General features: G+C 41.9%; 1 protein-coding gene across 1 annotated transcript in view; it reads left to right on the top strand.

The window, feature by feature from the left end:
- Window positions 1–7229: 7229 nt before the first annotated feature.
- NUP133 (nucleoporin 133) overlaps window positions 7230–25829 on the top strand; it is a gene marked incomplete at its 5' end in the record, with an annotated part of 58395 nt that continues 39795 nt past the window's right edge. The window contains 11 exons of the mRNA XM_079696657.1: window positions 7230–7411; window positions 9062–9180; window positions 11967–12070; window positions 13416–13523; window positions 15215–15349; window positions 15948–16118; window positions 17688–17843; window positions 18139–18209; window positions 21694–21841; window positions 23297–23444; window positions 24523–24680. Of these exons, the coding sequence (XP_079552783.1) occupies window positions 7230–7411; window positions 9062–9180; window positions 11967–12070; window positions 13416–13523; window positions 15215–15349; window positions 15948–16118; window positions 17688–17843; window positions 18139–18209; window positions 21694–21841; window positions 23297–23444; window positions 24523–24680 (1500 nt within the window). The remainder of the gene's footprint in view (window positions 7412–9061; window positions 9181–11966; window positions 12071–13415; window positions 13524–15214; window positions 15350–15947; window positions 16119–17687; window positions 17844–18138; window positions 18210–21693; window positions 21842–23296; window positions 23445–24522; window positions 24681–25829) is intronic.

Raw genomic sequence — 25829 nt, forward strand, 5'->3', positions numbered from 1 at the left:
GTAAGGGAATTTATTAATGAATAAAATGAATTCAGTGAATGAATGAACTCTGTTCTTTGAATTAGTAAACAGTACATCTGTGACAGTCATTTTAACAAGCTTTACTTGTTTTCTTCATGGTTTACTACTATGGTACAGTTCTCAGAAAGCAAACAAATACAATCACAAGGTTGGATCTGAGGGAAATCTTTGTGCCATAGAAATATTTACAAAATTGAATTTGATCATTATATTTTATTTTCTTATACAAGGTGTTTAATTGTGTCTTGGGTAACATTTTATATCATGGATTAAAATTCAAGCACATTACATTTATTGTGCACTTTATTTCTATTATTATTACAGATGCAGCTTAATTGTCACTTGCCACTCACTGATAGGGTTTTGATGAGTCTGCAAGCAATTGATTTATTATGCAGTCAAACCCCTCTGCTAAGGATAATCTGTATCTGCAGCCACTCCCCAGCGCTAGCATCGCCACCTCAGCTCCACCTCAGATCACCAGGCATTAAATTCTCATAAGGAGCGCGCCACCTAGATCCCTTGTATGCACAGTTCACAGTAGGGTTCGCACTCCTGTGAGAATCTAATGCTGCCGCTGATCTGACAGGAGGTGGAGCTCAGGTGGTGATGCCAGCGATGGGGAGCGGCTGTGAATACAGATGAAGCTTCGCTCGCTCACCCACCGCTCACCTCCTGCTGTGCGGCCTGGTTCCTAACAGGCCACGGACTGGTAGCGGTCCGTGGCCCGGGGCTGGGGACCCCTGGTCTAGAAGATAAGCAAAAAGAAGTTTAAATCACGTGAAAGCCTCCATGTGAAGATAAAATGTCACATCAGTGAGCTTAGTGTTTTGTTGTCTGCTCTCCCAGGCTCCTCTCTGTGCAAGGTCTCTGACCTTGGCCCTGACTGGTTCCCAGGAAATAATCACAAATTAAACCATTATAGGCCGTACCCTGTATATGTACTTTTATAAAGTAGGGCTCCACTTAGGGAAATCCATTTTATTCCATAAAAGTGCCAAAGCTGTTAGAAAATAAATGAAAACAAATGTAAATGTTGTAAAACATTAAGTATATTAATGAAAGAAGTATATGGAAACTGCATTGTAAATGTTCGTTTGAGGGTGTTTGTTTTTCTACGTTTTTAGATCTGAGGCATCATGGAGCTTAGCTGGTAATCTCCATTCAACTCATTCAATAAACATTTATGGAGCATCTTCTATTTTGTTAGGTCCTGTGCTAGGTGCTGGCTGCACCTCCTTCATGAGGCTGGCACAGGGGTCCACAAGCTGTGACCTGCTACCTGTTTTGCATGGCCTGCAAAGCTAAGGATGGTTTTTACAGTTTTAAATGGTTAAAAAAAATTCATAATACATGAAAGGTATATGAAATTCAAATTTCAGTGTCCATAAGTAGAATTTTATTGGAACACAGCCATACCCAGGGCAACAGACAACAAGCTGGAGATTCTTCCTCTCTGGCCCTTGACAGAAAAAGTTTGCAGCCTCCAGCACTGGGGAAAACACCACACATTCTTCACTGCTTGAAGGACGTTTAAACTATGCTGAAATTTAGAGTTATCTCAAGAAGTTCCATTGCCACTAGATGGGGGCCTTGGAAACGGCTGGGCCTGGATAATTTCCATGATGGAAATTGTACTTCATTGTACCCCTGCCTTTCCATTTGAAGAGGATCATAATTACTGTGCTGCTGAGAATGGAATTCTGATAGTTCTACCACATCTGCAGGAAATAATCCTGGCTGCTTTCCTGTTGTTGACTGCAGGGACGAGTCCCACATCAGTCAGTTTGGTCTTAACAGAATGGGCTGAGTTTTAGGAAGGTTGGACAGAGGGAGGCACACCTAGGCTGAGAATCTTACACACACACATGCTGCACTTGTGGGGTATTTTTCTTTTTATCTTAATGAAACAAAAATGGGCTTATATAGGACATACTAATTTTTAACCAAACTTTTTTTTTTTTTTTTTTTAACCGGTACGCGGGCCTCTCACTGTTGTGGCCTCTCCCGTTGCGGAGCACAGGCTCCGGACGCGCAGACTCAGTGGTCATGGCTCACGGGCCCAGCCGCTCCACAGCATGTGGGATCTTCCTGGACCGGGGCATGAACCCGTGTCCCCTGCATCGGCAGGTGGACTCTCAACCACCGCGCCACCAGGGAAGCCCAACAAACTGTTTTTATTTGATAATATCTTCCTATATCTGCAAGTATTCATTACACACATCCACATGTATTCTTTTTAACCATACAGCATTCTATAATGTGAATATACTAGAAATCTATTGTTGGACATTTATCTTACTTGCTGTATTCTTTGCTGTCATAAACAACATTACCTATATATCTTTGTTTTGATTTCTTTGATTTTTTTCAGACAAATTTCTAAAAGTGAAATGGCCAAGTTTAAAGAGCATATACAAATTATAAGGCTTTTTGATAGATTGTCCTCATAAAAGACTACTAATTCATAATCCCACCAGGAGGCTATACAGTAGGGCCTCTTTCTCCACAGCCTTTTCAACATCAACTATTTTCATTTTTTAAAACATTCCTGCTAGTTCAACAGGCAAACAATGTTGATGGGTGGTTTAACTTGCATTTCTTTAATTACTAGCGAAGTTTAAGACCTTTTCATGTGTTTTTTGTCATTTTTAGTCTTTGATTTACTGCTACTTCATGCCCTTCATACATTTCCACTTTTTTCTATTGGGGGTAGCTTACTTTCTCTTACTGATTTTTTTTTAAAGTTTACTATTTTATTATAAATATTTTTTCTTCAGATTTTTTTGTGTTTTTTGACATCCACAAATGTAATGGTGTCTCTGTTCTCTAATTCTCACAAGTGGGCACTATTAGCAGTTTATCAGAGGCTCAAAAAGGTGACACAGATGGTAGATAGCAGAGGTGAGATCTGAAACAAGTCCCATTTAATTCCAGAGGCTATACACTCTTGTCAGTTACTACACAGTAGTTAGCAAAATGACCCAAGACAGCTGTCTCAATAACACTTGGGAATGCAAATGTTAGAAATGCAGATTCTCAAGCCTCAGCCCAACCAGTCAGACACCGAGGTGGGGCTCGGCCGTGTAGCTTAGCCAGCTCTCCAGGTGGTGCTGGTGCCCACTTAGGCTGGAGAGCCACTGCACTACACTACCCTTCCTTCTGGATTTCTAGAGTAAGTGGCTGCACTAGATTAAATGAGGTAGAAAGATAAACAGGGAAATGGCAGCACCGGGGAGGGATAAAGAAGCCCTTGGCTGCCACAAGGCGTACATGCTGTCTTCTGTTCCACGTGCCTTCTCCACTCTATCCTCCAGGAGGCCGGCCTCCACAGACTGTCCTAGTGTCCTCCTCCCTCACACCCTGGCCTCCCTGCACTGAGGTCACAATACGAACACTCCTAGTCCCCTTCCTTCTGGGTTGCCATGAGTTGGCTGCATCTCCTGACCCGAGGCCACAGCTCTGGCAGGTGGCCCTATTTCTCAGGTTCTGATGACTACTTCCTTTCTTGGCCCACACCTGCTGTTAGGAGCCTCAGGGATTTACACAATCCCTAACAGTCCTTTTTTTAAATTTTATTTATTTATTTTATTTTTGGCTGCATTGAGTCTTTGTTGCTGTGCATGGGATTTCTCTAGTTGTGGCGAGCGGGGGCTATTCTTCATTGCAGTGCATGGGCTACTCACTGTGGTGGCTTCTCGTTGTGGAGCATGGGCTCTAGGCACTCAGGCTTCAGTAGTTGTGGCATGAGGGCTCAGTAGTTGTGGCGCACGGGCTTAGTTGCTCCGCAGCAATGTGGGATCTTCCCGGACCAGGGCTCGAACCCGCGTCCCCTAAATTGGCAGGCGGATTCTTAACCACTGCGCCACCAGGGAAGTCCCCCTAATAGTCTTTTATTAAACTCTCTACCCAGCTTGAGGATGCTATCTATTTCCTTTGGGATCTTGTTTGATAGAGTTTACAAGGCCCTTCCTGGGCCCTCATTTCTCCAGTCTCCTCTACTTTTACTCACTGTTGTTGGTTGGTTTGTCTAAAGTCCCTGGAATGCACCAAGCTCTTTGCTGCTTCAGGACCTTTGCCTGAGGATCCACTGCTTCAAACACTCTTCCTCCTCTTCTTTGCCTGGCTGACTGCACATCTCAGCATAGACGGCCTTTTCTCTCAGAGGCCTTGTAGATCTTCTTCCAAAATCAGGTACCCCAGTCATTCTCTGTCAGACACCCTGCTCTTTTCTTTCATAGAACACATCTCAACTTGTAGTTGCGTAAATAAATGTGTGTCCATTTGTTCAGTATCCGTCCTTCTCACTGGCCTGTGACTCCATGAGGGCAGGGCCCATGGCTGCTTTGTTTACAGTTATAAACCTCAGCACTTAGCGCATAGTCTGGCACGTGGTGGGTACTCAATAAATCCACAATGAATGAGTGACTGTCTATTCGCCATCCTTCCTTAGTCATACATCTGGACTCCAGGGAAGTTCCTCTGAGTACAAAGGTGCTGGCGAGTCGTTCCAGCCCCTGCAAATAGCAACTTTTATAACTGGCTGGTGGACAAACCACTAACCATACCCACAAAGCCCAAGAACAGATTTATCCCACTAATACCCAGCCAGCCACGACTACTCTCATCCCCCTGGTAAGAATGAAACAAGAGGGGAATGCACGGATCTATAAAAGCTATAAGACTCAAAGATGAGGTGCAAAGTTGGGTTATAAATCTTAGGGGAAGAAAGAGCAAAGCAGCTTGCCGATATAACCTTTGAGATGACTGTCCTGATGCTATAATATGCACAAAAGAATGGCTTCCCAGGGGAAATGCCAACACCTGACATCCACATTGTGGTCTCCCACATATGCATATGCCAGTGTTTACTTAACCATTCCCTTATTTCAACAAATATTTAATGAAAGTCTATGTACCTGTTATGGTGTGCACAAAGGGAACAGCTGTTAAGGCATTCAAAAGGAGCTAAGTGAGAGACGGTTATGTAAACAACTATCATGCAGTGTAAAAATATTATAAATAGCCTCTACATAGGAGCACAGGGGGCAAACGATAAAGGGATGCTTAGTCCTTTGGAAGGCTGCACCGAGAAGGCAGCACTGAAGTAAGACTTGATGTAAGAGGCAGACACTTGTGGGCAAAGGGGGAGAGAAGGCATTTCAGGCAAAAGAAACATGTGCAAGGGCAATGGAGGGGGGTGTGGGTTAGGGACAGAAAAGCCAGCCAGAGTTAAATCACAAAGGACCTTGCAAGGGAGCTTAGCAAATTACCTTTGGGCAATGATCGGCCAGAGCATTTAAAAGCCCAAGAGCAGCTTCTGGTTTTCCTGTTCGTTAAGCAGTGTTGATTAAAAAAATATATTCACAACCTAAAAGTTGAGGGCTTCCCTGGTGGCGCAGTGGTTGAGAGTCCGCCTGCCGATGCAGGGGACACGGGTTCATTCCCCGGTCCGGGAAGATCCCACATGCCGCGGAGCGGCTGGGCCCGTGAGCCATGGCCGCTGAGCCTGCGCGTCTGGAGCCTGTGCTCTGCAACGGGAGAGGCCACAACAGTGAGAGGCCCGCGTACCGCAAAAAAAAAAAAAAAAAGTTGAGAGTTGTGTTTTATTTGGCAGAAATTTTTAGGACTTCAAGCCCAGGAGGCAGCATCTCAACTAACCCTGAGAGAACTGCTCCAAGGAGGTGAGGGGGGTAGCCAGGATATATAGAGGTTTGGCAACAAAGGGCAGGTAGTCTGAATGTAAAAATATTACTGTTAAAGAAAATCAGGTATGTCAAGTTATGGAATTTAGTACTTTTCTATGTATGGGAAGATGCAAGAGTCTGGGCTCACCGAAATCATTCCTTTGATATGCACCTCAGCTATCTGGGGCCAGCATCCTGTGTTTTAATATCCTGAGTTTCCTCAAGGCTCACCAGCTCACCATCAGCTGTGGCTGCAATCGCTGATGACTGACATCCTCTGTTTACTGATATGGCAGGCAATATTCCATTTATCAGCTGGCAGCGTGGGAGGACAGTGTTGTAAGACTACACAGAGGCACGGAGACTCAAAAAAGAGGCGAAAGTCTACAAAAGAGGGAAAAGGTGAACACGTGAACCAGGGCAGAGGCAGTGCAGATGTGGTTTCTACTACAGATGCTCAGTACAATGTCCCAGGTGTCACAGTGGAGGAGAGTGTGAAGAATGACCCTAGGACAGAGCTCTTCCTTTTTTTTTTTTTTTTTAGCGGTACGCGGGCCTCTCACTGTTGTGGCCTCTCCCGTTGCGGAGCACAGGCTCCGGACGCGCAGGCTCAGCGGCCATGGCTCACGGGCCCAGCCGCTCCGCGGCATGTGAGATCTTCCCGGACCGGGGCACGAACCCGTGTCCCCTGCATCGGCAGGCGGGCTCTCAACCACTGCGCCACCAGGGAAGCCCAGAGCTCTTCCTTTTGCCTTGGCCAACTGCCCAGTTTTACCAAATGGGGCAGAGGTGGTAATAAGATAGGGGTCCTAATGAAAGCGTGAAACCGCTTTTAACGATTAAATTGTGAGGGGTCTGCAGGACTTCCAGGTGAAAGCGTCCACTAGGCGGCTGTCAGAAGCCTGTGGTTTTTGAGCAGGATCTGGTTAGCGATACGGACTTGTGGCGTCACCAACGTGAATGGGAAATGACAAACCTAAAGAATAACATCTAAAACACTGAGTGTGAAACCAGTGTCAGATTTAACACTTTTCCTCCCTTCTCAGCTTGGACCAGGGAAGAACTCATTTCCCCAGAGGCTCAGGAAGGACCAGCGTGCAAAGGCTTTGCGTTCCAGTTGCTGGAGGGCCACCCCCACCCGCCGGACTGGAGAAGGGCACCTGCTTTTCCTGCTTCACTTCCCTGGAAATTCCGGATTCTAGCCGCTCCAGGACGGGGCCACGCGCACAGGGTCCCTCTCCCCTTCTAGGGGCCGCCACCTTGACCACGCCCCGTGGCTCGACGCTACCCTGTACGTCACCACCGCGCCCCCTCCTTCCCGGTTTCTCCTGCCTTCCCGACCACGCCCCGCGCCTCGGCGTGGCGATTTGGCGTCATCACAGCGCGCCCCGCGTCCTGGCGCTGCGCTTTGACGTCTTCACCGCGCTCCCTCCCTCCCGTCAGGTGTTCAAGCTTCGCGCGCTGGCCGAGCTTCAGCCCCACGGTCGTAACGTGCGCTCTCTGTAGCCTCTCCCTTGCGTCATGTTCCCGGCCGTCTCCTCTCCGCGGACCCCGGGGCCCGGGGCCCGAAGGGGCCCGCTGGGCGGAGTCGGGCCGGGCTCCACGCCCCGGGCGACCAGCAGGAAGGGTCTGGCCCTGGGGTCTTCGGTCAGCTCCCCGGTGCTCTTCTCGCCGGCCGGCCGTCGTAGCTCGCTGAGCTCTCGGTGAGTGATCGTCCCGGGTTGGGTTCGGCGACTCACAGGCCTCCAGAAGCCACCGGAACCGGAGACGGCTCGGGACGCCAGAGTATTGGGAGAAGAGATCTCTGTCACCCTTGCATCCTTGTGTGTTATTTCAGCCTCGCTTTGATTAATTCATCAATTGAGTCTTCGCATCATGCACTTTTAATGGAATTACCTTTGTGTAGAGGTGAAGAACACATTGGATTAGAATCCGTGGTTACCCGCCTCACTCTTAGTACCCCTGTGATCTGGTGTAGACCACTAATGATCTCTTCGTCTGCGATACCTGACCTGAGCCTGCGAGGAGTCAATATGAAATGCCACGATGCAGATGTAAAGTGATGGAGAGTGAGGACCTCAAACCCTGGAAAATCATTATATGTGCTTAACATACTAACTGCCCTTAATATCCGCTGGTGGATAATTAAAGGGATTTTAGCTACAGAAGTTAGCTTTGTAGCTAAATTAATAGGGAAAAGGCTTTCCATAAGCAGTGAGATAAGACTAGTAGTTTTGTTACCAAATAAAAGCGTGGCACACCAATTCACGTCACTCGTGAAACCGTGGTCTGCATCTCCCCTTTCATAATTAAACTAGAATTTTAGAAGAAGCTAACATGTGTCTTGAGTGGTTTCTTTTGAATTCGTCTATCAAAAATGAATTTTCCCGTGCAAGAAGACGGTAATATTGGATCTTGAACTTATAGTTAAAATTTATCTATAGAAGTTTGCAATACTTTAAAGGAGAAATGATTTTTAAAGAATACCTTGTATCCTTTTGCGTTTTGTAAAGTGCTCTTCAAATGGTGATCTTGTGATTGTTTTCTACTCCTTTTGAGGAAAGTCAGTGAATAAAAGTCATACTTTGTTTTTTTTTAAAATTTCTTCTTACCTTTCGGTAATCATTGAAAGAAAAAACCTTTGTTATAATACTTTGTCAGAAACAATGCTCTCAATCACTCTGCATCTCCTCATTTAATCCTGTGATAAGAGGTAGGATAACTTTTATACTAATAAATTTACACTGGTTTTCTGAATGTTAAGAAGAAGGGGAGAAGGAAATATAATTTCTACTGCTGTATCTGTTGTCGAAGACCAGGTAGCAGCAGATACGACCCTATTTAATTTCTTGATTTTGATTGTATAATCAAAATCTGGTAGATTCTTATAATTCTGTATCTGATGAGAGCTTAAAGATAATCTAACCCAATGTTTGTAAAACTTTTTTGGCCACAGAGTATGATAAACTCTATATTCTATTTCGTTTTTTAAAAATGTTGATTGAGACCCTCAAAATGACCCATAATTTGAAAAACACTGATCTAGTCCAGCCTTCTTATTTCACAGCTAAGGAGGCAGAGTTATAAAGAGTTTAAGTGAATAGATCATGCATCTAATTACTAGAGCATGAAAGTCTGAAGCCAAGTTTTCCTAAATCCTGTCAGTCTTTTTTTTAAATGAAAAATAAATTTAATAACACAGTATATATGAGCCAGAGTTTTTTCACTGTTATACTTCATCTTCTTGTTTATCAGAGATTTTCTGTTTATTACGAAAATATATACATAAAAATTATAATGAATAATGGAAAATTTTAAGTTATGAGTGCAATAATATGGTCTCGTTTCTTTAGAGGAACACCTACACGAATATTCCCACACCACTCCATAACTGAGTCTGTGAACTATGATGTGAAAACATTTGGATCTTCTCTCCCTGTTAAAGTCATGGAAGCCTTAACACTGGCTGAAGGTGGGTATCATTTTCCATTTGTCTCTGTTAGCAATTCAAAATGAAGCCTAGGTCTGGCATGGAGATTGAAATTTGTGCTTTCTCTGGTATACCTTCACTTCAGTGGAGAGAAATAGGTGACTTATTTGGTTTTTCATTGTAATTAAGTAATATGATAAATTTGGGACGCAGAATGAGTTCATTTTAGCGCAATCAAAATAAGTGTTTATGGGCTTCCCTGGTGGCGCAGTGGTTGAGAGTCCGCCTGCTGATGCAGGGGACACAGGTTCGTGCCCGAGTCTGGGAGGATCCCACGTGCCGCAGAGCGGCTGGGCCTGTGAGCCATGGCCGCTGAGCCTGCGCGTCCGGAGCCTGTGCCCCGCAACGGGAGAGGCCACAACAGTGAGAGGCCCGCGTGCCGCAAAAAAAAGAAAAAAATAATAAGTGTTTATGGTTGTACATACTGTATATGCAAAACTTAGTCCAATTTCAAAAGTTGATTGAGTGTATGAAGTTTAGCTTTTTAAACAAAATCCAAAAAACTACTGCCTCACATTATTGGTTTTAATAATGCAGTAGAATCAAGTCTTACCTCCATTTCTGGATCCTATGTAGTATCCTGGAGGCTGTGTGCACAAATTTATGTTATCAATTTGGTGCACCATTAGAAGATTCTCCTGGCAGGCAATTAGAGTGGAAGTGTGGATGGTGCAGCCAACACAAGCTTTAGAAAGACACCACTAAGGATGAGGAGTTGGGGTGACTAGAAGAGCAAAGTTCAGAGCATCCTGTGATTTCCTGGGACAGTGTTTTTGAGACTGCAGGTAGTGACTGAAATCAGTTTAGTGGTTCATGACCAGCATTTTTTTAAAAAATGAAGTAAAATAGATTGCAAAATATCAGAGTGCTTCTCATTTTGTTTTATTAAAATTGTGTATGAATGCATCATGATGTAAAATGTATGTCATACTGTGAATGACAGTCACAAAAGTTTAAAGTACTCCGTTCCACAAGAAGGAATATTTCTCATCAACTTGAACCAGCACATCTTGCCAGTAAGTCCATGGGAGCTACAGGTCCGGTTATTTTCAGGCAACTAAACTTCCATGAACCTCTGTCATGCATTGTTCCTGTTTTAAATATATATTTTCTTTTCCCGTCTAAAAATTTCAGCTTAAATTGCATTTAAACCTTTTGACACACTCCTAGTTCCTGCCACCAGATCATGTTAATAACAAATAGTACACAGCCTCAGAGGAGAGAGTCTCTAGAAATCAGGATGTGTGAATTGAAGAGTGTGTAAAATTGAGAGGAACTCGTCCTCACGTGGAAACTTCCAAGTGCTAGTCAGTTGGTGTGCTGTGTTAGCGTCCTTGAGGGTTCACCAGTGGAGGATTTGGAGCTGCTGTAGTGCTTTCAGGAAAAGAAAATACGGAGGAGATACTCCAGTTCAGCAAAAAGCCCACCCTTAACCTAGGTATGATGTGATATTTTAGCTTGTACATTATTGATGCCTTTTATTTTGCCCCTCTACCCTGACTTTTTTTTTTTTTTTTTTTTTGCGGTACGTGGACCTCTCACTGTCACGGCCTCTCCTGTTGTGGAGCACAGGCTCCGGACGCGCAGGCTCAGCGGCCATGGCTCACAGGCCCAGCCGCTCCGCGTCATGTGGGATCCTCCCGGACCGGGGCATGAACCCGCGTCCCCTGCATCAGCAGGCGGACTCTCAACCACTGCGCCACCCGGGAAGCCCTACCCTGACTTTAAACGAAGAGCAAAGCTCACATTAATTAAATTTCTAGGGCCACTAATACATTTACTCAGGTTTACCACCAACATGTACAACAGCAATAGAGCAGTCCCCTTATCCACAGGCATATGTTCCAGGACCCCCAGGGGATGCACCAGCCCTTGTGTATACTGTGTTTTTTCCTGGACGTACATACCTGTGATAAAGCGTAATTTATAAATTAGGCACAATAAGAGAATGTCCAAGTTGCCAGTGTCACTTCTCTATGCTTTCGGCCATGTTTAAGTAAAATAGGGTTACTTCAACACAGGGACCGCGATACCGCAACAGTGAATCTGATAACCTGCACTACTACTAAGTGGCTAATGGGCTGGTGGCAAAGGAACGATTCACCTCCCCATCAGGACATCGGGACAGTGTAAGATTTCATCACAAACTTAAGAAGTGTTATTTCTGGAATTTTCCATTTAATATTTTGGACCGCAGTTGACCACGGGTAACTGATACCACGGAAACCAAGGATAAGGAGTGACTACTGTATACTAATTTAGTTTTGTCACTTAATACGGAATGTAACCCTTTAGGTCACCATATAATGAAGTAATTTATCATACTTTCAAAGAGCTCTTATTTGAAAATCTTGTTCTTTTGAAGGAACGTGATTTTTCCTTGAAATATTTTATATATTTAATGAGGTTTATTATTTGTGTTGCTTTATCAAAATTATGAATGTTACTAAATATAATATTATAAAAAGTAAGATATCTGTTTATAACAAAAATTAAGAAATATTAAACCTAGGCCCAAAATATACTTTTTGCCTTTAGATATATTTCTAAAAGTAGTTGTCAAAGTTAAATGGATCTCTTGTTATGGATATTAATAACTCTTGAATTATTCAAGAGTATTTTTTGTTGTGAGTTAACCTCGTTTGTGTGTGGTGATTACTTTTTTAGGTGAAGATGGTGGCAATGAAGAAGATTTTGGTGTGAGGAAATTTTAAGTTTTTCTTATTCATACTTTAAGATTAATTACGTACCTCATTTTTTTTCTTCAGTTGACGATCAGCTGACTGTTCACATAGATGAAGGTGGATGGGCTTGTCTGGTCTGCAAAGAGAAACTCATTATTTGGAAGATTGCTCTGTCACCTATTACCAAGGTAATGGTTCTTTAGAGAGCTGGAAAGAGAGAGAGGAGAGGATTCCTAATTGGCTCTGAATTTTTACCCTAAATTTTTAGAGTTGTTGGAGGACCATAATCTGAATCTACTCAAGCATTATAGATTTGAATTTTCATAGCAATATGAAATACTGAGCATATCATTTCAAAAAAGTTTCTCCCCTTATCATGATTTTAAGCAAGGTCCATCTTATTTACATTTAATAAAATTAGAGACGTGGAAATTTTTAATGAATGTCATGCTAGTCACTCTGTCTAATGAAGTCTAAGACTAAAAACCATCCACATAAGCTGATGAACTGAGTTTCTTAGAAGATAGGAATGTATTTCACTGAATCTACTGAATGATGCATAATAAAATAGGAAAAAATGATACCAGTTTTTATAACGCTAATTTAACTTTCAATTGTCAACTTCTCACACAGGGGTTTTCATTTGTACATCCACTCCCGTACCCTCAGCAGCCTCTTTTTCTTTCTGCTCCATATCAGGCGTACTCTCCTGTACCACTTGTGTTCACTGGGCCATTGTTCCACTGGGACTTGGGCTCCCACTTACCCAAACTCTTCACGTCTATTGGTCTCTGTACTGCTGCTGCCTAGAAAAACGTGTTTGTAGTTTTAGGAGCATAGGTGAGGGAGAGGGCCTGGGGTGGGCATCCTGAGTTAGCAGAGGAATGCTGATACTTGGCTGAGTCTAAGAAATGTTTTCTAGGTGACTTGGAATACTAACTCTGTGGTCATGCAGATTTTAAATGTCAATTAAACAAATCAAGATTAGACTGGGAAAATTCCATGGGAGGCCTACACACTTCTTTCAACCAATAGACTTTTGGGTCTTGGAAGAGATTGGAGTAGTTTATATTAAGGGTCTGGTCTAGCTGCTAAGTTTTCCTGATTCAATATCTCTTAAAATATTTTGTTTTAAAATTACTGAAAATGATGAAAGCCTGATCAAAAAGATATGAGAAGGGCTTCCCTGGTGGTGCAGTGGTTGAGAGTCCACCTGCCGATGCAGGGGACGCGGGTTCGTGCCCCGGTCCGGGAAGATCCCACATGCCACGGAGCAGCTGGGCCCGTGAGCCATGGCCGCTGAGTCTGCGCGTCCGGAGCCTGTGCTCGGCAACGGGAGAGGTCACAGCAGTGAGAGGCCTGCGTACCGCAAAAAAAAAAAAAAGATATGAGAAGAGAGAGTATTTGTAGAATGGTATTTCCAGCAATGAATTAGAATCTAAAATACGCAGAGAAAGGAAATAGTGAAGCCAGATGCATATTCAAAAATTTGGATTTGACATGAAAGATTTTTTGTTTGGATTTGTTCTATAGTTATCTGTTTGCAAAGAACTTCAGCTACCACCTACTGATTTCCACTGGAGTGCCAACTTGGTGGCTCTCTCTTACTCTGCTACCTCAGGTGAAGCATATTCTACTCAGGTAGGTGACTTAAATGCTTATTGAAGTACATTTTTTAAAATAAGGGAGTTCTAAAGTTGGAGGAATCATCCAGCCCAGTTCTGAAACGTAGCTGTAAAGCTACAGGAATCAAGACAGGGAGATAACGGCAAAGAGATGGACACACAGGGCAGTGGAACAGAATAGAGAGTAGAGATACAGACTCACTCAAGGGTGGCCCTTTGATCTTTGACAGAGGCACAAAAGAAATTCAGTGGATCAAGGATGGTCTTTTCAGTAACTGGTGTTGGAATCATTGGCTGTCTTTAGTCTTTATGGAAAAAAAAGCATTCCTCCTAAACCTCATTCTTTATGTAAGGATGAACCCAAAATGGATCATAGATCTAAATGTAAAATGTAAAACTAAAAACTTTTGGAAGAAAACAGGAAAAAAATCATCATGACCTGGGATTAGGTGAAGAGTTCTTAGAAATTACCAAAAACATGATTCATAAAAAAAAAAATAGATAAATTGGACTTAATCAGAATTTAAAACTTGGCTCTGCCGAAGGCACTGAAAAGAAAATGAAGAGAGAACTACAGACTGGTAGGAAATATTATACATCGTATATCCAACAAAGGACTTGTATGTAGAACATAAAGTGAACCCTCCAAGCTTAGTAAGAAAACAGACAACCCAATTTAAAATAGGACTTGAACACTTTACCAAAGAGGATATAAGGATGTCAGATAAGCACATGAAGAGGTGTTCATATCATTAGCCATTAGGAAAATGCAAATAAAACAAGTGAGATACCACTACACCCCTATTACAGTGGCTGAAATGAAAAGCACTGACACTACCAAGTGCTGGCGAGGATGTGGAGCAACCGGAACCTCATACATTGCTGGTGGACCTGCTGGTGGTACAGCCACTTGATTTTCACTTCTTATAAAGTTAAAGTACCCTTGCCATATGACCCAACAATTTAATTCCTGGCTATTTACTTTAGAGAAAGTAATGCTTATGTTCACACAAACAGTACGCTAATGTCATAGCAGCTTTATTTGTGATAGCCAACGGCAGAAACAATCTGAATGTCCTTCAAACTGATTCATCCATAGGATGGAATACTACTCAGCCGTAGAAAGGTATGAGCTACTGATACATGCAACAACAACCTGGATGAATCTCAAAGACGTCATTCTAAGTGAGATAAAGGTTATATTCAGTGTCAAATATAACCAGTGTCAAAAGGTTATATTCTATTTGATTTCATTTGTTTGGCATTCTTGGAAAGACAGAACTATAATGATGGAAACAGTGATTGCCAGGGGTTAGGATAGGGAAGGGTGTGACAGTAAAGGGAAAGTGTTAGGGAGTTTTGGGTGCAGATGGAACTGTACTGTATCCTTATTGTGGTGGTAGTTACATGAGTCCACACGTGTTTTAAAATTCACAGAACTGTAAAAAGCAGAAGATTTTATGCGGTCTGAAGAGAAACTAGAGTATAAAAATTCATAGAACTAAAACAAAAGGGGGAAAATGTCAATTTTACTGTATGATAATTTTTTAATGTGAAATTTTTAAATGTGAAAAAAAGGAATTTTGATTTCTAATTTCTGTCAATCAATAGTACACTGCCCTGGTTTCTTTATATCGGTGTCAGCAAACTCCCGATTTGGGCTCCTTCTTTTATTGTGGTTGCTGAGTATTATGGTCTTGTTTTGAGGCTGTTGCTGTCATGGTTGCCACCAGAGAAGGATCCATCCGCTATTGGCCAAGCCTTGCAAGTGAAAACACCTACACAGAGACGTCCGTAGATCTGGGAGGTGATAAGACTTACAGTTTCCTAACAACAGTGCAGGTATATGATAGATATTCTTTTGTATTTATTGGAAAGCTGTGATTTGGCTTGGAAGTGGGATTTAAATGACTAAAAATTGGGGGTTTTGAGCAGATCATACAGTCAGGGGGTGGGAAGAATCAAAAAGAGGCAAGAAAAGAATGTCAGGATCTAAGATTTGAACACTTAGAGGGAAGCCCTTCTCATAGGACTCTGAAATATCAGTAGTGCATAGTAGCGGATGTTATTCATTTCTGTCAGAAAGATCTTCATAAAATGACTTAGAAACTCTTAGACAGTAGGAGGAATGGTTTGCTAATATATACTCTGCAAGTTTACTGAAGAAATAAAATCTGATACTTGATTTGTTGAACCTGCATGATGTTGAACCTATAACTTAAAAATCAGAATTAAAAAATACATGCAGTTAAAACTGTAACAAAGTTATTCTGTGTAGAATTAATATTAAGTGAATGGATTCATAAGTAAGTGATTTTAATAAAATAACACTGTTCTTTTAGATTTGTTTTAAGGTACAGATGATTTCCTTCTGTATCAAAGTGATTTGTGTTAATTTTCTTTTCTTAGTCTTAACTAATTTTGCTATGTTTGTTCACAGGGAGGAAGTTTTATTTTATCCTCATCGGGAGGCCAGCTGATTCGCCTGAAACCCGAAAGTGTAGGAAAAATTCATCAGCATATCCTGCCTCAAGGGCAAGGTGTGCTTTCAGGAATTGGTCGGAAGGTTTCTTCTCTTTTGGGAATTTTATCTCCTAGCAGTGATCTCATAGTAAGTTGATAAAATAACTTTGTTTTACGAGCTTCTTTCTTAGTGAAATCGATAAGTTGGCCATTTCCTATGAAGTTGGTATTGCCTCTGTATGAACAGTGGTGCACATGAGCTGAAAGCTTTGATCTTTCAGTGAAGCATTTTTATTATGATGGTCAAATGAGTTCATACCCTGTAACGTTAATATTCTTAAGTCACACAGATTATCTTATAAGTACATTCTTTGAACTAAAACTATGATATAAAATTTTAAACGTGTTTAAGGATTAATTTTGCTTTCTAGACATAACCAAAAGTGTGTTCTCCACCCCCGTGACTCCAGCTATCTGTGTGGATGACTCAAATCTATGTCTGCTGGGCTTCTGCCTCAGTCTCTGGAATAGTGAAGGGAGGCTGATGGGAACTAACGAGTGGGGGGCATCTGCTCTCTGCTAGGTGCTCCATGTTTGTCACCTCCTGTAATTATTAGATGACCTGTAACGTAGAGAGCTTCATCTCCAATTTGTAGATGAGGAACTGGCCTCAGTGAGGCTAAATTGTCCAAGGTTACAGAACCACTCAGCGGCAGATTCATGCCCAGGTCTGTTTGAATTGAGAGCACACCTTTTTTTTTTAAACTATGCTGTTCCCTCTAATTTCAGGTTGCTATTATTATCTGCTTCCTTAACTGGTCTTTGAACCTAAAACTTAACATGTCTGGAAACAAATTGCTCATATTCTCTTCTCTCCTGTTGACTTACGAACCTCATTTCTCTTTTGACCTATTTCTAATGGCACTGTCACTTTTTTCAGAGACCCAGGTATAAAACCCTGATGTGTGTGTGTGTGTGTGTGTGTCTCTCCTTACCAGGTTCTATAGGTTTGGCTTCTTTCATGTCTCACTGCCATCCCCATCTTCCTACTTCCATTGCAAGGCCCTAATAGGCACTCTTGGTTAATTTCCCCTAATTCTTGGTACCAGTCCGCTTTACTCACTGTTGGCCCCTCCAGTCCCATTAGTGGCTAGAGTCATGGTGACAGGAGAAGTGGAGACAATTAGGGTTTTCACTCAACAGTCCTGTATACCCAACTTAAAAAACACATCTGTTCTTCAGAAGCAAGAAAGACGAGGTAACATACCCATGTGGAACTACACACAGCCCTACCAGATTCCTTCTCCTGTAACACAGCTCTTGTGCTCACAAGCCATTGAGACTATCTCCCTTGCTTATTAGGTTTACAAACTCACATTTAGGACTGTGCTGTGTGTGAACCTTATTTTTGCTGCTTTCCTGGTTATAATCCGCATGCCAATTTAGCAGGACTGTCTTGTTCTCTGAAGATCCTGTGACTTTCCCACCTCCTGACTCTGCTCCTCCTGGGCCTTCTGCCTTTATATTTGTGCCTGTGGAAACCCTCCTTACTCAAGGTCTGTTTCAGGACCACTCCTTCCTTTGAGTCCTAAATGAAGAATTCTGCTAGGATTGCTAATCAAATAGTTATAAAATGTACTAATTTTGGATTTCAGAAAAATAGTTCATTAACATTAGAACTTAATAATCTATAAACTTTTTTCTCCTCTCCATATAGCTTTCAAGTGTCCTTTGGGATAGAGAGCGATCAAGCTTTTATAGCTTGACAAGTTCAAACATCAGTAAATGGGAATTAGATGATTCTTCAGAAAAACAAGCACATAGTTGGGATATAAATAGAGTCCTGAAGGAAAACATTATTGATGCTATCTGGGTAAGGAACATCTCTATAATTCATCTCTATAATTTTCATTTATGTGAGATTGCTAGTTCCTTTAGTTGTTGTATTTATTAGAACACACTTCAGTGTAATACACAAAGTTTTAGCCATCAGATAAGCTGAAATGGAGTAGTCAATCTTTAGAAGTATTGGAACTCACTGATTTACTTAACTTTTTAAATGCATACATTCATTCAATAACTGTTTGACTTACTGTGCTGGGGATATAAAGGTGAAAAGAAATGATTCCTAAACTCAAGGAGCTTACATTACTGATACTTTCATGTAGGGATCTGAAAGCAACTACGAAGCTATTAAAGAAGGGGTCAACATTCGGTACTTGGATTTGAAGCAAAACTGGTAAGCAGTTAATTTGTCGTGAAGAACATAGGAGTTGTTTGGTAAAACAAACTGATGTTTGTTATAAAATGATGAGCAGTCTTGCTCTCTGGTTTTCGAATGCCTCTAACGCTAATCTTACACTATTATGTCTTAACTAAATCGATGCTAATTCACTTGAGAAATGCAGGCAGTTGTCAGCGTTCCACTGTGCGTTCCATTAGCTGTCTGCCCTAGGTAGGGGTCCGTCTGTTCTGCTGTCACAGCCGGAGCCTCTAAGAGCTGCCTACCCCGCTGCTGGGGGTGCTCCATGCTGTCATTTTTCCCGACTCAGTGGAGATGCCAGGCGCTCTTCTCCAGCCCTTTTTCTATTGCTGAAGGAGCTTTAGCCTGTGTTTGTCGCTGTATTGAATAAAGGAAGGATGGGGTGAGGTTTTGTCCTGGTGGTACAAGTTAGAACGCAGTCATGGTTTATACTCGGAGTGAATTTCCTCTTAGAAATGGTGCTCTGAATGGTGCTTAAGATCCCAGGTTAGTCTGATAAAGCTACTTAATCCCTTGTTATTGTTTAGCTTTAATACCAGAGGCCATATGGAACTTAAAAACCATTTGTAATATGGCTTCTGTGGCAGAGCTCATAATGAGTGCAATTACGACTTGTAATTTTTCAAAACGCAACTTACCAGAAGTTAAGGACTATTTTTATGTGTTCTAGAGTAATTTAGTTTAGTAGAACAAATTCTACTTGTTTCTTGGCTTGAAGTTGTGCTGTTTAATTTTTCTCTCTTGGGCTATTGAGACTATCAGGACCCTTCTTTATAGTTTCTGAAAACCGCATATGTAAACTATCAAAGAAGTAAAAATAATAGTATATATTTAATTTCCCAAAACAGTTTCATTAAATACAGTGTATCTTGTTTTCATTTAGCTTTACCAGACCTTCATAAATTTAGAACTGCTGCCAGGACACAGCACACTGTAGGTGTAGGATGCGGGGATGCTGACGTTTTCTCATGTATAGTTTTCAGAATGGAGACATGGGTTGAGAACAGAGAAACGTGCTTCGGACTGGCTGTGCCGAGGCAGACCCTGGGCGCCTCCCCCGGTGCTGTCATGCTGACACAGCTCGATTCTCGTGGGGCCTGTGAGATGCAGCTCTCATCCTCCTTCTGGGCCCCCCTCCCCCCATAGCTCCAAATGAAGCGGTCACCGCTCTTTTGAATACTCTTGTTCCAGCGATCCGTGCAGATGGTCCCACGTCTGGGTGGGTCTCTTCTGCTTAAGAAGCGTGTGTGTCTCCCTGATGCTTATTGCTCCTCCTTGGTCGGTTGCTCCTTTTGGCCAGAGCTGCAGCCTCAGCTGCTATTTGCAGTGAATAGCCTCATGAGTTCTTTTACCAGATTATTACTGACGCAAAGCTCAGGTAGCTTCATTCTGGATTTTTTTGAAATCCTAAACGTATTGCCCTGTATATACTCGCATAAAAATTTGTCAATTTTTAAAAAAATTTTTGTTTATTCATTTATTTATTTATTTTGGCTGCACCGGGTCTTGGTTGCGGCACGTGGGATCTTCATTGAGGCACGCGGTCTTCTGTTGAAGCACACGTGCTTCTCTCTAGTTGTAGCACGCGGGTTTTCTCTTCTCTAGTTGTGGCGCACAGGCTCCAGAGTGTGTGGGCTCTGTAGTTTGTGGCATGCAGGCTCTCTAGCTGAGGTGCGTGAGCTCAGTAGTTGTAGCGCGTGGGCTTAGTTGCCCCGCGGCGTGTGGGATCTTAGTTCTCCGACCAGGGATCGAACCCATGTCCCCTGCATTGGAAGGCAGATTCTTTAGCACTGGACTACCAGCGAAGTCCCTGTCAAATTTTTACTGATTTGCAGAATTGGTTATCTTCCTATCATCTTTACTACCTAAAATAGCTTCATGTTTTTCTAATCAGGAAGATTTTTTTTATAAAGATGTCAAATGAAACTGGTTCAAGCACCACTCCCTGAGGAATCCTCTGTTAGCTGTGTCTCTGGGCCTCAGGGGGCACCCATTACCCCACGGCAGTCCAGTCTTTGGAGTGACTTCAGTGTTGAGCCTCATCTGGGCGTGGCCGTCTCTCCCTCCCTACCTGGTACGGAGGACGGCTCTCAGGACTGCATTCTCTGTGGCCTCACTCGCTTCCTTCTTACGTGTCATCAGGAGCTCTTTAGGTCACTGCCAGTATGTTCAGATGTGGGCCAGTGTCCTTGAATTCTTCTTGGGAATTCAGGTAGAAGTGATAAGGGCTGGGGAGCTAGAGGAAGAGAACAGTGGAGAAGGGAAATGAGAGGCGCGTTAGGACTGCTTGGTTTGAAGTGCATGTTGTCCAGCCACTAGCTCGGTTTATTATTTTTAGTTGTCAGTAGAGGGTGCTTGCCACCCTGTTAATATTTCTGAGACTTGAACGAGAGTTGCTAAAAATGCTACTAAATGTTTTAGAAGGGTTGAGATTAGAGGCCATTTAATTGGTTAGGGGCAACAACTTTGATAGGCTTAAGAGGACCATATACACTTTAAGATGGAGAAAGGTTTATTTTTCACATATACAGCAGCAGTTCTATGATTGGTTATTAAAATTAAAAACAAAATGTTTTTCCTCTGTACAAAAGTAAGCTTTAAAGAACAGATTAGATCAGCGGTTGGCAACCTTTCCTGTGAAGGGTCCAAAACTGTTTTATATTTTCAGGCTTTGGGTACCATGTGGTCTTCACTGCAGCTCTTTTACTCTATCAGTGGTAGCATTAAAGCATCCATAGACAACACATAACAAGTGGCATGGCTGCATGGCAGGAAAGCTTCATTTACAAAACCTCACCCTGGGCTCAGTTTAGTCTGAGAGCTGCACTTTGCCAATCCCTGTAATTGATGATTTGTTGGTCTTTTTAAAGTCAGATTTATTGAGTTATATTTATATATAGAAAATACCTTACACCCTTTCTAATGTATAATTTGGTGAGTTTTGACAAACGCGTAGTCACTTAACTAGAACCGCAATCAAGATACAGAACAGTTCTATCACTCCAAAAATTCCTTGGTACTCTTTTGTCAACCCCTCTCTCCACTTGCAGCTGCTGGCAGCCATTGATGTTATTTTCTGTCCTTATAGTATAAATGGAATCATAGGGTATAAAGCCTTTTGAGTCTGGCTTCTTTCACTTAGCATAATGCATTTGATATTCATTCAGTGGTTTCTTCCTTTTTACTGCTGAGTAGTAGTTCACTGTATAGATTTACCAGGATTTGTTTATCTATTCAGCAGTTGAAGGATGTTGGGTTGTTTCCAGTTTTAGGCAATCAGGAGTAAAGCCACTATAAACACTTGGACACAGGTTTTTGTGTGAAGATAGGTTTTTATTTCTCTTGGGTAAATACCTAGGACTGGGCTTGCTAGGTCATATGGGAAATGCGTGTTTAACTCTTCAAGACTTGCTGAACTGTTTTCCCAAGAGGCAATAGATCTTTCTTTCTCACTGATTAGCGATGGGCTCCTGATTTTGTCAGCGGCGTGGCACCTGGCGGACAAGCCCTGTCTCATCTATTACTCGCTGGTAACAGTAGAAGATAACGGCTACCAAATGTCAGATGCAGTGACTGTGGAAGTCACTCAGTATAACCCACCTTTTCAGGTAAGGTTTCCATCTGTAAGTTAAAGTACAAAGTGACAGTAAGTCACTTTGCTGAGTTTTTTTCCTAACCATTGCAGGGTCAGATTCTTTGAGAAATTCATCTGCAGAGCTTGGAAGTACAATTTATTTTATTTTTTTTAATCTCTTTATTGATTTTTTGTTATTATTATTTTTGGCAGCTTGTGGGATTTTAGTTCCCCGACCAGAGATTGAACTTGGGCCCTCAGCAGAGAAAGTGCAGAGTCCTAACCACTGGACTGCCAGGAAATACACTTTAAATAGCTAGTTTTTAGGCATTGCATTCTGTTTGCCATCTCATACTCAGTCCTTTGTTCAGCCTTAGCTAAAGAGAAGTGAGAGTGGGAGCCCCTGACAGCGGGGAGCGTGCTTCTCCTGCTGTAGCTCTGTGAAGGGGTCTTCATTTCGGTATCGCTGAGAAGAAGGAAAACACTGATGATGAGCTGTAGAGTGAAAAATAAGGAAGAAACCTGACATGAACTGGGCTTTGGTTTTGAGCCCTATATACTACAGAAACATCCCGTTTTTGCTCAAAGTGGATTATATTTGTAGGTAACCACATTATATACTTGTCAAAGTTCATGTGAACGATTAAAAGGCAAGCTCTCTAATTTTAAGCTTCTTAATAGCAATTGAACATTGTTGAATAAGTATGATGTTTTTGAGGAAAGGCCTTAACTGCTGTAAATTCATTCATTTAATCTTATATAGTATCTAATTCTGTTGAACGCTCACTCTTAATATGATTTGTGTAGCTGAGTGCCGTAAAGAAATCTTTTAATTTGGACTTTTATTTCAAACAGAAATAAACCTTATGTGTTCTGATTATACAAGAAAACTATGCTCAGTGTTAAAATTTTTCAGACAGTGGGAAAGGGTATAAAGAAGACAATTTGAGAATTAAAAAATTCCATGTTTATGTTATGTTTGTAAAATTCTTTTAATAAACGGAATATCCTTTTTAGCTTTCGCTAATTTTATGATTTAATTGGGTCTTATTTCTATTTTTAATTTCATATATGAACAAATTAACTCAGTTTTCTTGTGCTTGATATCTGGACAGTGAAGAAAAAGACAGTATTTATCAGGGGTCGTTTATAAAATAAATTTGTCAATTCAAAAATAAATAATGAACTAATCCTTTTATTTTCTTCCTCACATTTGTTACAGGCGTTTAGTTAAAATCTTATCACCATGGAAATGGTTTCAAACTTTGCTAATTATTTGCAACTCAGCAAATGGTCTCTCTAACTGATGTTTATAAGCTTATTCTGTCATGTTTTGTAAATCATCTGATGGGTAGTGTTTAGGTTTTCACAAGGATAATCAAAGAATTATTTTATCATTTTTATGAGCGTACAAAAGTGTGAATTATAAAATCATACAAGTATTTTTGTTTCAATTCTGATTAAATGTAATCTTAAATTTAATTTTCAGTCTGAAGACTTGATTATATGTCAGTTGATGGTCCCAAACTTTTCAAACCAGACTGCCTATCTGTATACTGAAAGTGCTGTCTACGTGTGCTCCACAGGAACTGGGAAGTTTTCTCTTCCTCGGGAGAAAATCGTCTTCAATACACAAGGTAGGGTAGTGGTTTTAGAAAACAGGATTAGGGAACTCATTAGTCATTCTAAGCAGTTTTTGTTCTCTTTCCATAAACTTTGCTTCAAGCATGATGCCTGTGACATTTAATACCACGCCTACAGTAGCTGAAAAACTGGAAGGGTGGTAGAGTTCCCAAACTGATATATTTATGGGCAAAAATTAGTAACATTGGGCTTCCCTGGTGGCACAATGGTTGAGAGTCCACCTGCCAATGCAGGGGACACGAGTTCGTGCCCCGGTCTGGGAAGATCCCACATGCCGCAGAGCGGCTAGGCCCATGAGCCATGGCCACTGAGCCTGTGCGTCCGGAGCCTGTGCTCCGCAACGGGAGAGGCCACAGCGGTGAGAGGCCCGCGTACCGCAAAAAAAAAAAAAAAAAAAAATAGTAACGTTTTTCCCAGAAGAGGCCAAGAAGAAAAGAACTGATGCTAACAGAAGTAATTGCTTGTTCTTGGTCAGTAAGAGTGACTTATTCTGAGTTGATGTTCTTAAATGTTTGTCCAGACCCCTGGGTAAGAAGAATCCCAGGTGCTGGACTCATGCAAGGGGGCTGGAATTGGGGGGAGGTGTGGGTGATGGGGGGAGCCAGCCAACAGTGAAAAACACCAAAAGCAGACAGTGTCATCAGGGTCTTTATCTTAGGGGGCAAAGGGCAAAATCCATGTGAGGCAGCAGGATGGAACCTCGATTCTCTAGTCCCAGCACCAGAGCCTTGACTGGGTGAGTGGGATGCTGTTAAGACTCCAAGAGAGCTTAAACCTTTTCCTTCCTCACTGGCTAACTCAGTAAGTCAGGGTAGGGTTGGCAAGCTGTACTCTGAGTCTTGCAGAAGGGATGATTTTCTCGTTTGGTGCTGTGTGCCCACCACTCTTGCAAGGCACAGTGAAGGACACAGCCTACCACTCCAGACAGCGGGGAGCCTTGACTTTTGACGCGGGATTACAGAGTAGGAGTAACACGGCAAAGGATATCACCAGGATTTTCTGCTGGGAGGTGGATTTAGGAAAGTACTTTTTGGTTATGTCTATCTGATCGTGTGTTTTTCTTTCTCTTAGGAGATAGTATTTTAGGAGCTGGTTCCTGTGGGGGCGTTCCTATCCTTTTTTCTAGAAACAGTGGCTTGGTGTCAATTACTTCAAGGGAAAATGTGTCCGCATTGGCAGAAGACCTTGAAGATTCCCTGGCATCTTCAGTTGCTGGACCAAGCAATGAGGTAATGTGGTTCCATAAGATTTTTTTTTTTTAAAGTATAGTTGATTTAAAGTGTAGCTGATTTGCGAAGGATTTAACGACTTTTATCAGGGTGTTTCCCACAAATGTTTAAAAGTCAGACACTTTTAAAAGAGTTGTGATGAAGACATTAGTTCTTTTATCTCTCTCATCTCTTTTGTCCTCTTATTCAGAAGCGACTACTTGTAAGTCCTTCAGCTGTTTTTTTTTGGTATTTTCCTCCACATTTCTAAGTAATATGCCTGTATTGCTGTCTCTCATTCACTAATTCTCGTTGTCTGTAGATCTCCTGTTATGGAAGATGAGGACTTGGGGCAACCTACATTTCTCTCTCTGCGTTTATCATCCCAGTATACATTTTTTCCATTATAATGGCTATATGAATGTTGTTTATAGTCCAGAGTGAAGCAGCGTGCTGATTACATTTCCTTTAGTGGACAACTTTGTGCGATTCTTGGAGTGGACTAATTTCATATTTGCTTACTTTTCTTTGATATCTGGCTTAATCTTCCCACACCCTCCAGCAGCTCCGTAGGCGCCTTTCTGTAAAGCTTGGCCGAGGGTCACGTCTCTAGAGAAGCCTCTTGCCTGCTGTCTGCCTGGAACTGCCCGATTTCTTGTCCTCAGGACCTGTCCCCGCACTGCACGGGGTTGCCTGGCCTCCTCCCTGCTCTGTCACTTGCTGCTCCTTCTTCTTTTCCATCTTTGTGTTGCAGTTGGAACCGCAGATGTGTGGTGGTTGTGTTTCTTTTTCTTCTGGGATGATTTTTGAGGGGAGAGTGGGGGAAAAAAACCATCATTTTTTTTTTTCCTGTCATCTTGAATTCTGAAATACCCTGATCCGTAAAAAAGATTTTTATCATTCTTTTACAGGAGGCTAAAAATTAACACTGTTTGGGGTAATTTCCATTTGAATAGTATGTAAAATATATAGACTGTGTAATTCAAAATGAAAATGATTGGATACAGGTTCAACAGAAAGTAACTTTTTTTTTTTACTTTTATTCTTTTGTAATCATGTGGTTTTCATAATACTGCTGTATGTTAAGATTGAAATCAACCATTATGCTTAGAAATATACTTTGTGATGAGTTGTATAAAGGTAGGCCTATAAGAAGGTTGTGTTGTGATG

Source organism: Hyperoodon ampullatus (genome assembly GCF_949752795.1).
Source record: "Hyperoodon ampullatus genome assembly, chromosome: 1".
In the NCBI taxonomy this organism is placed as follows: Eukaryota; Metazoa; Chordata; class Mammalia; order Artiodactyla; family Ziphiidae; genus Hyperoodon; species Hyperoodon ampullatus.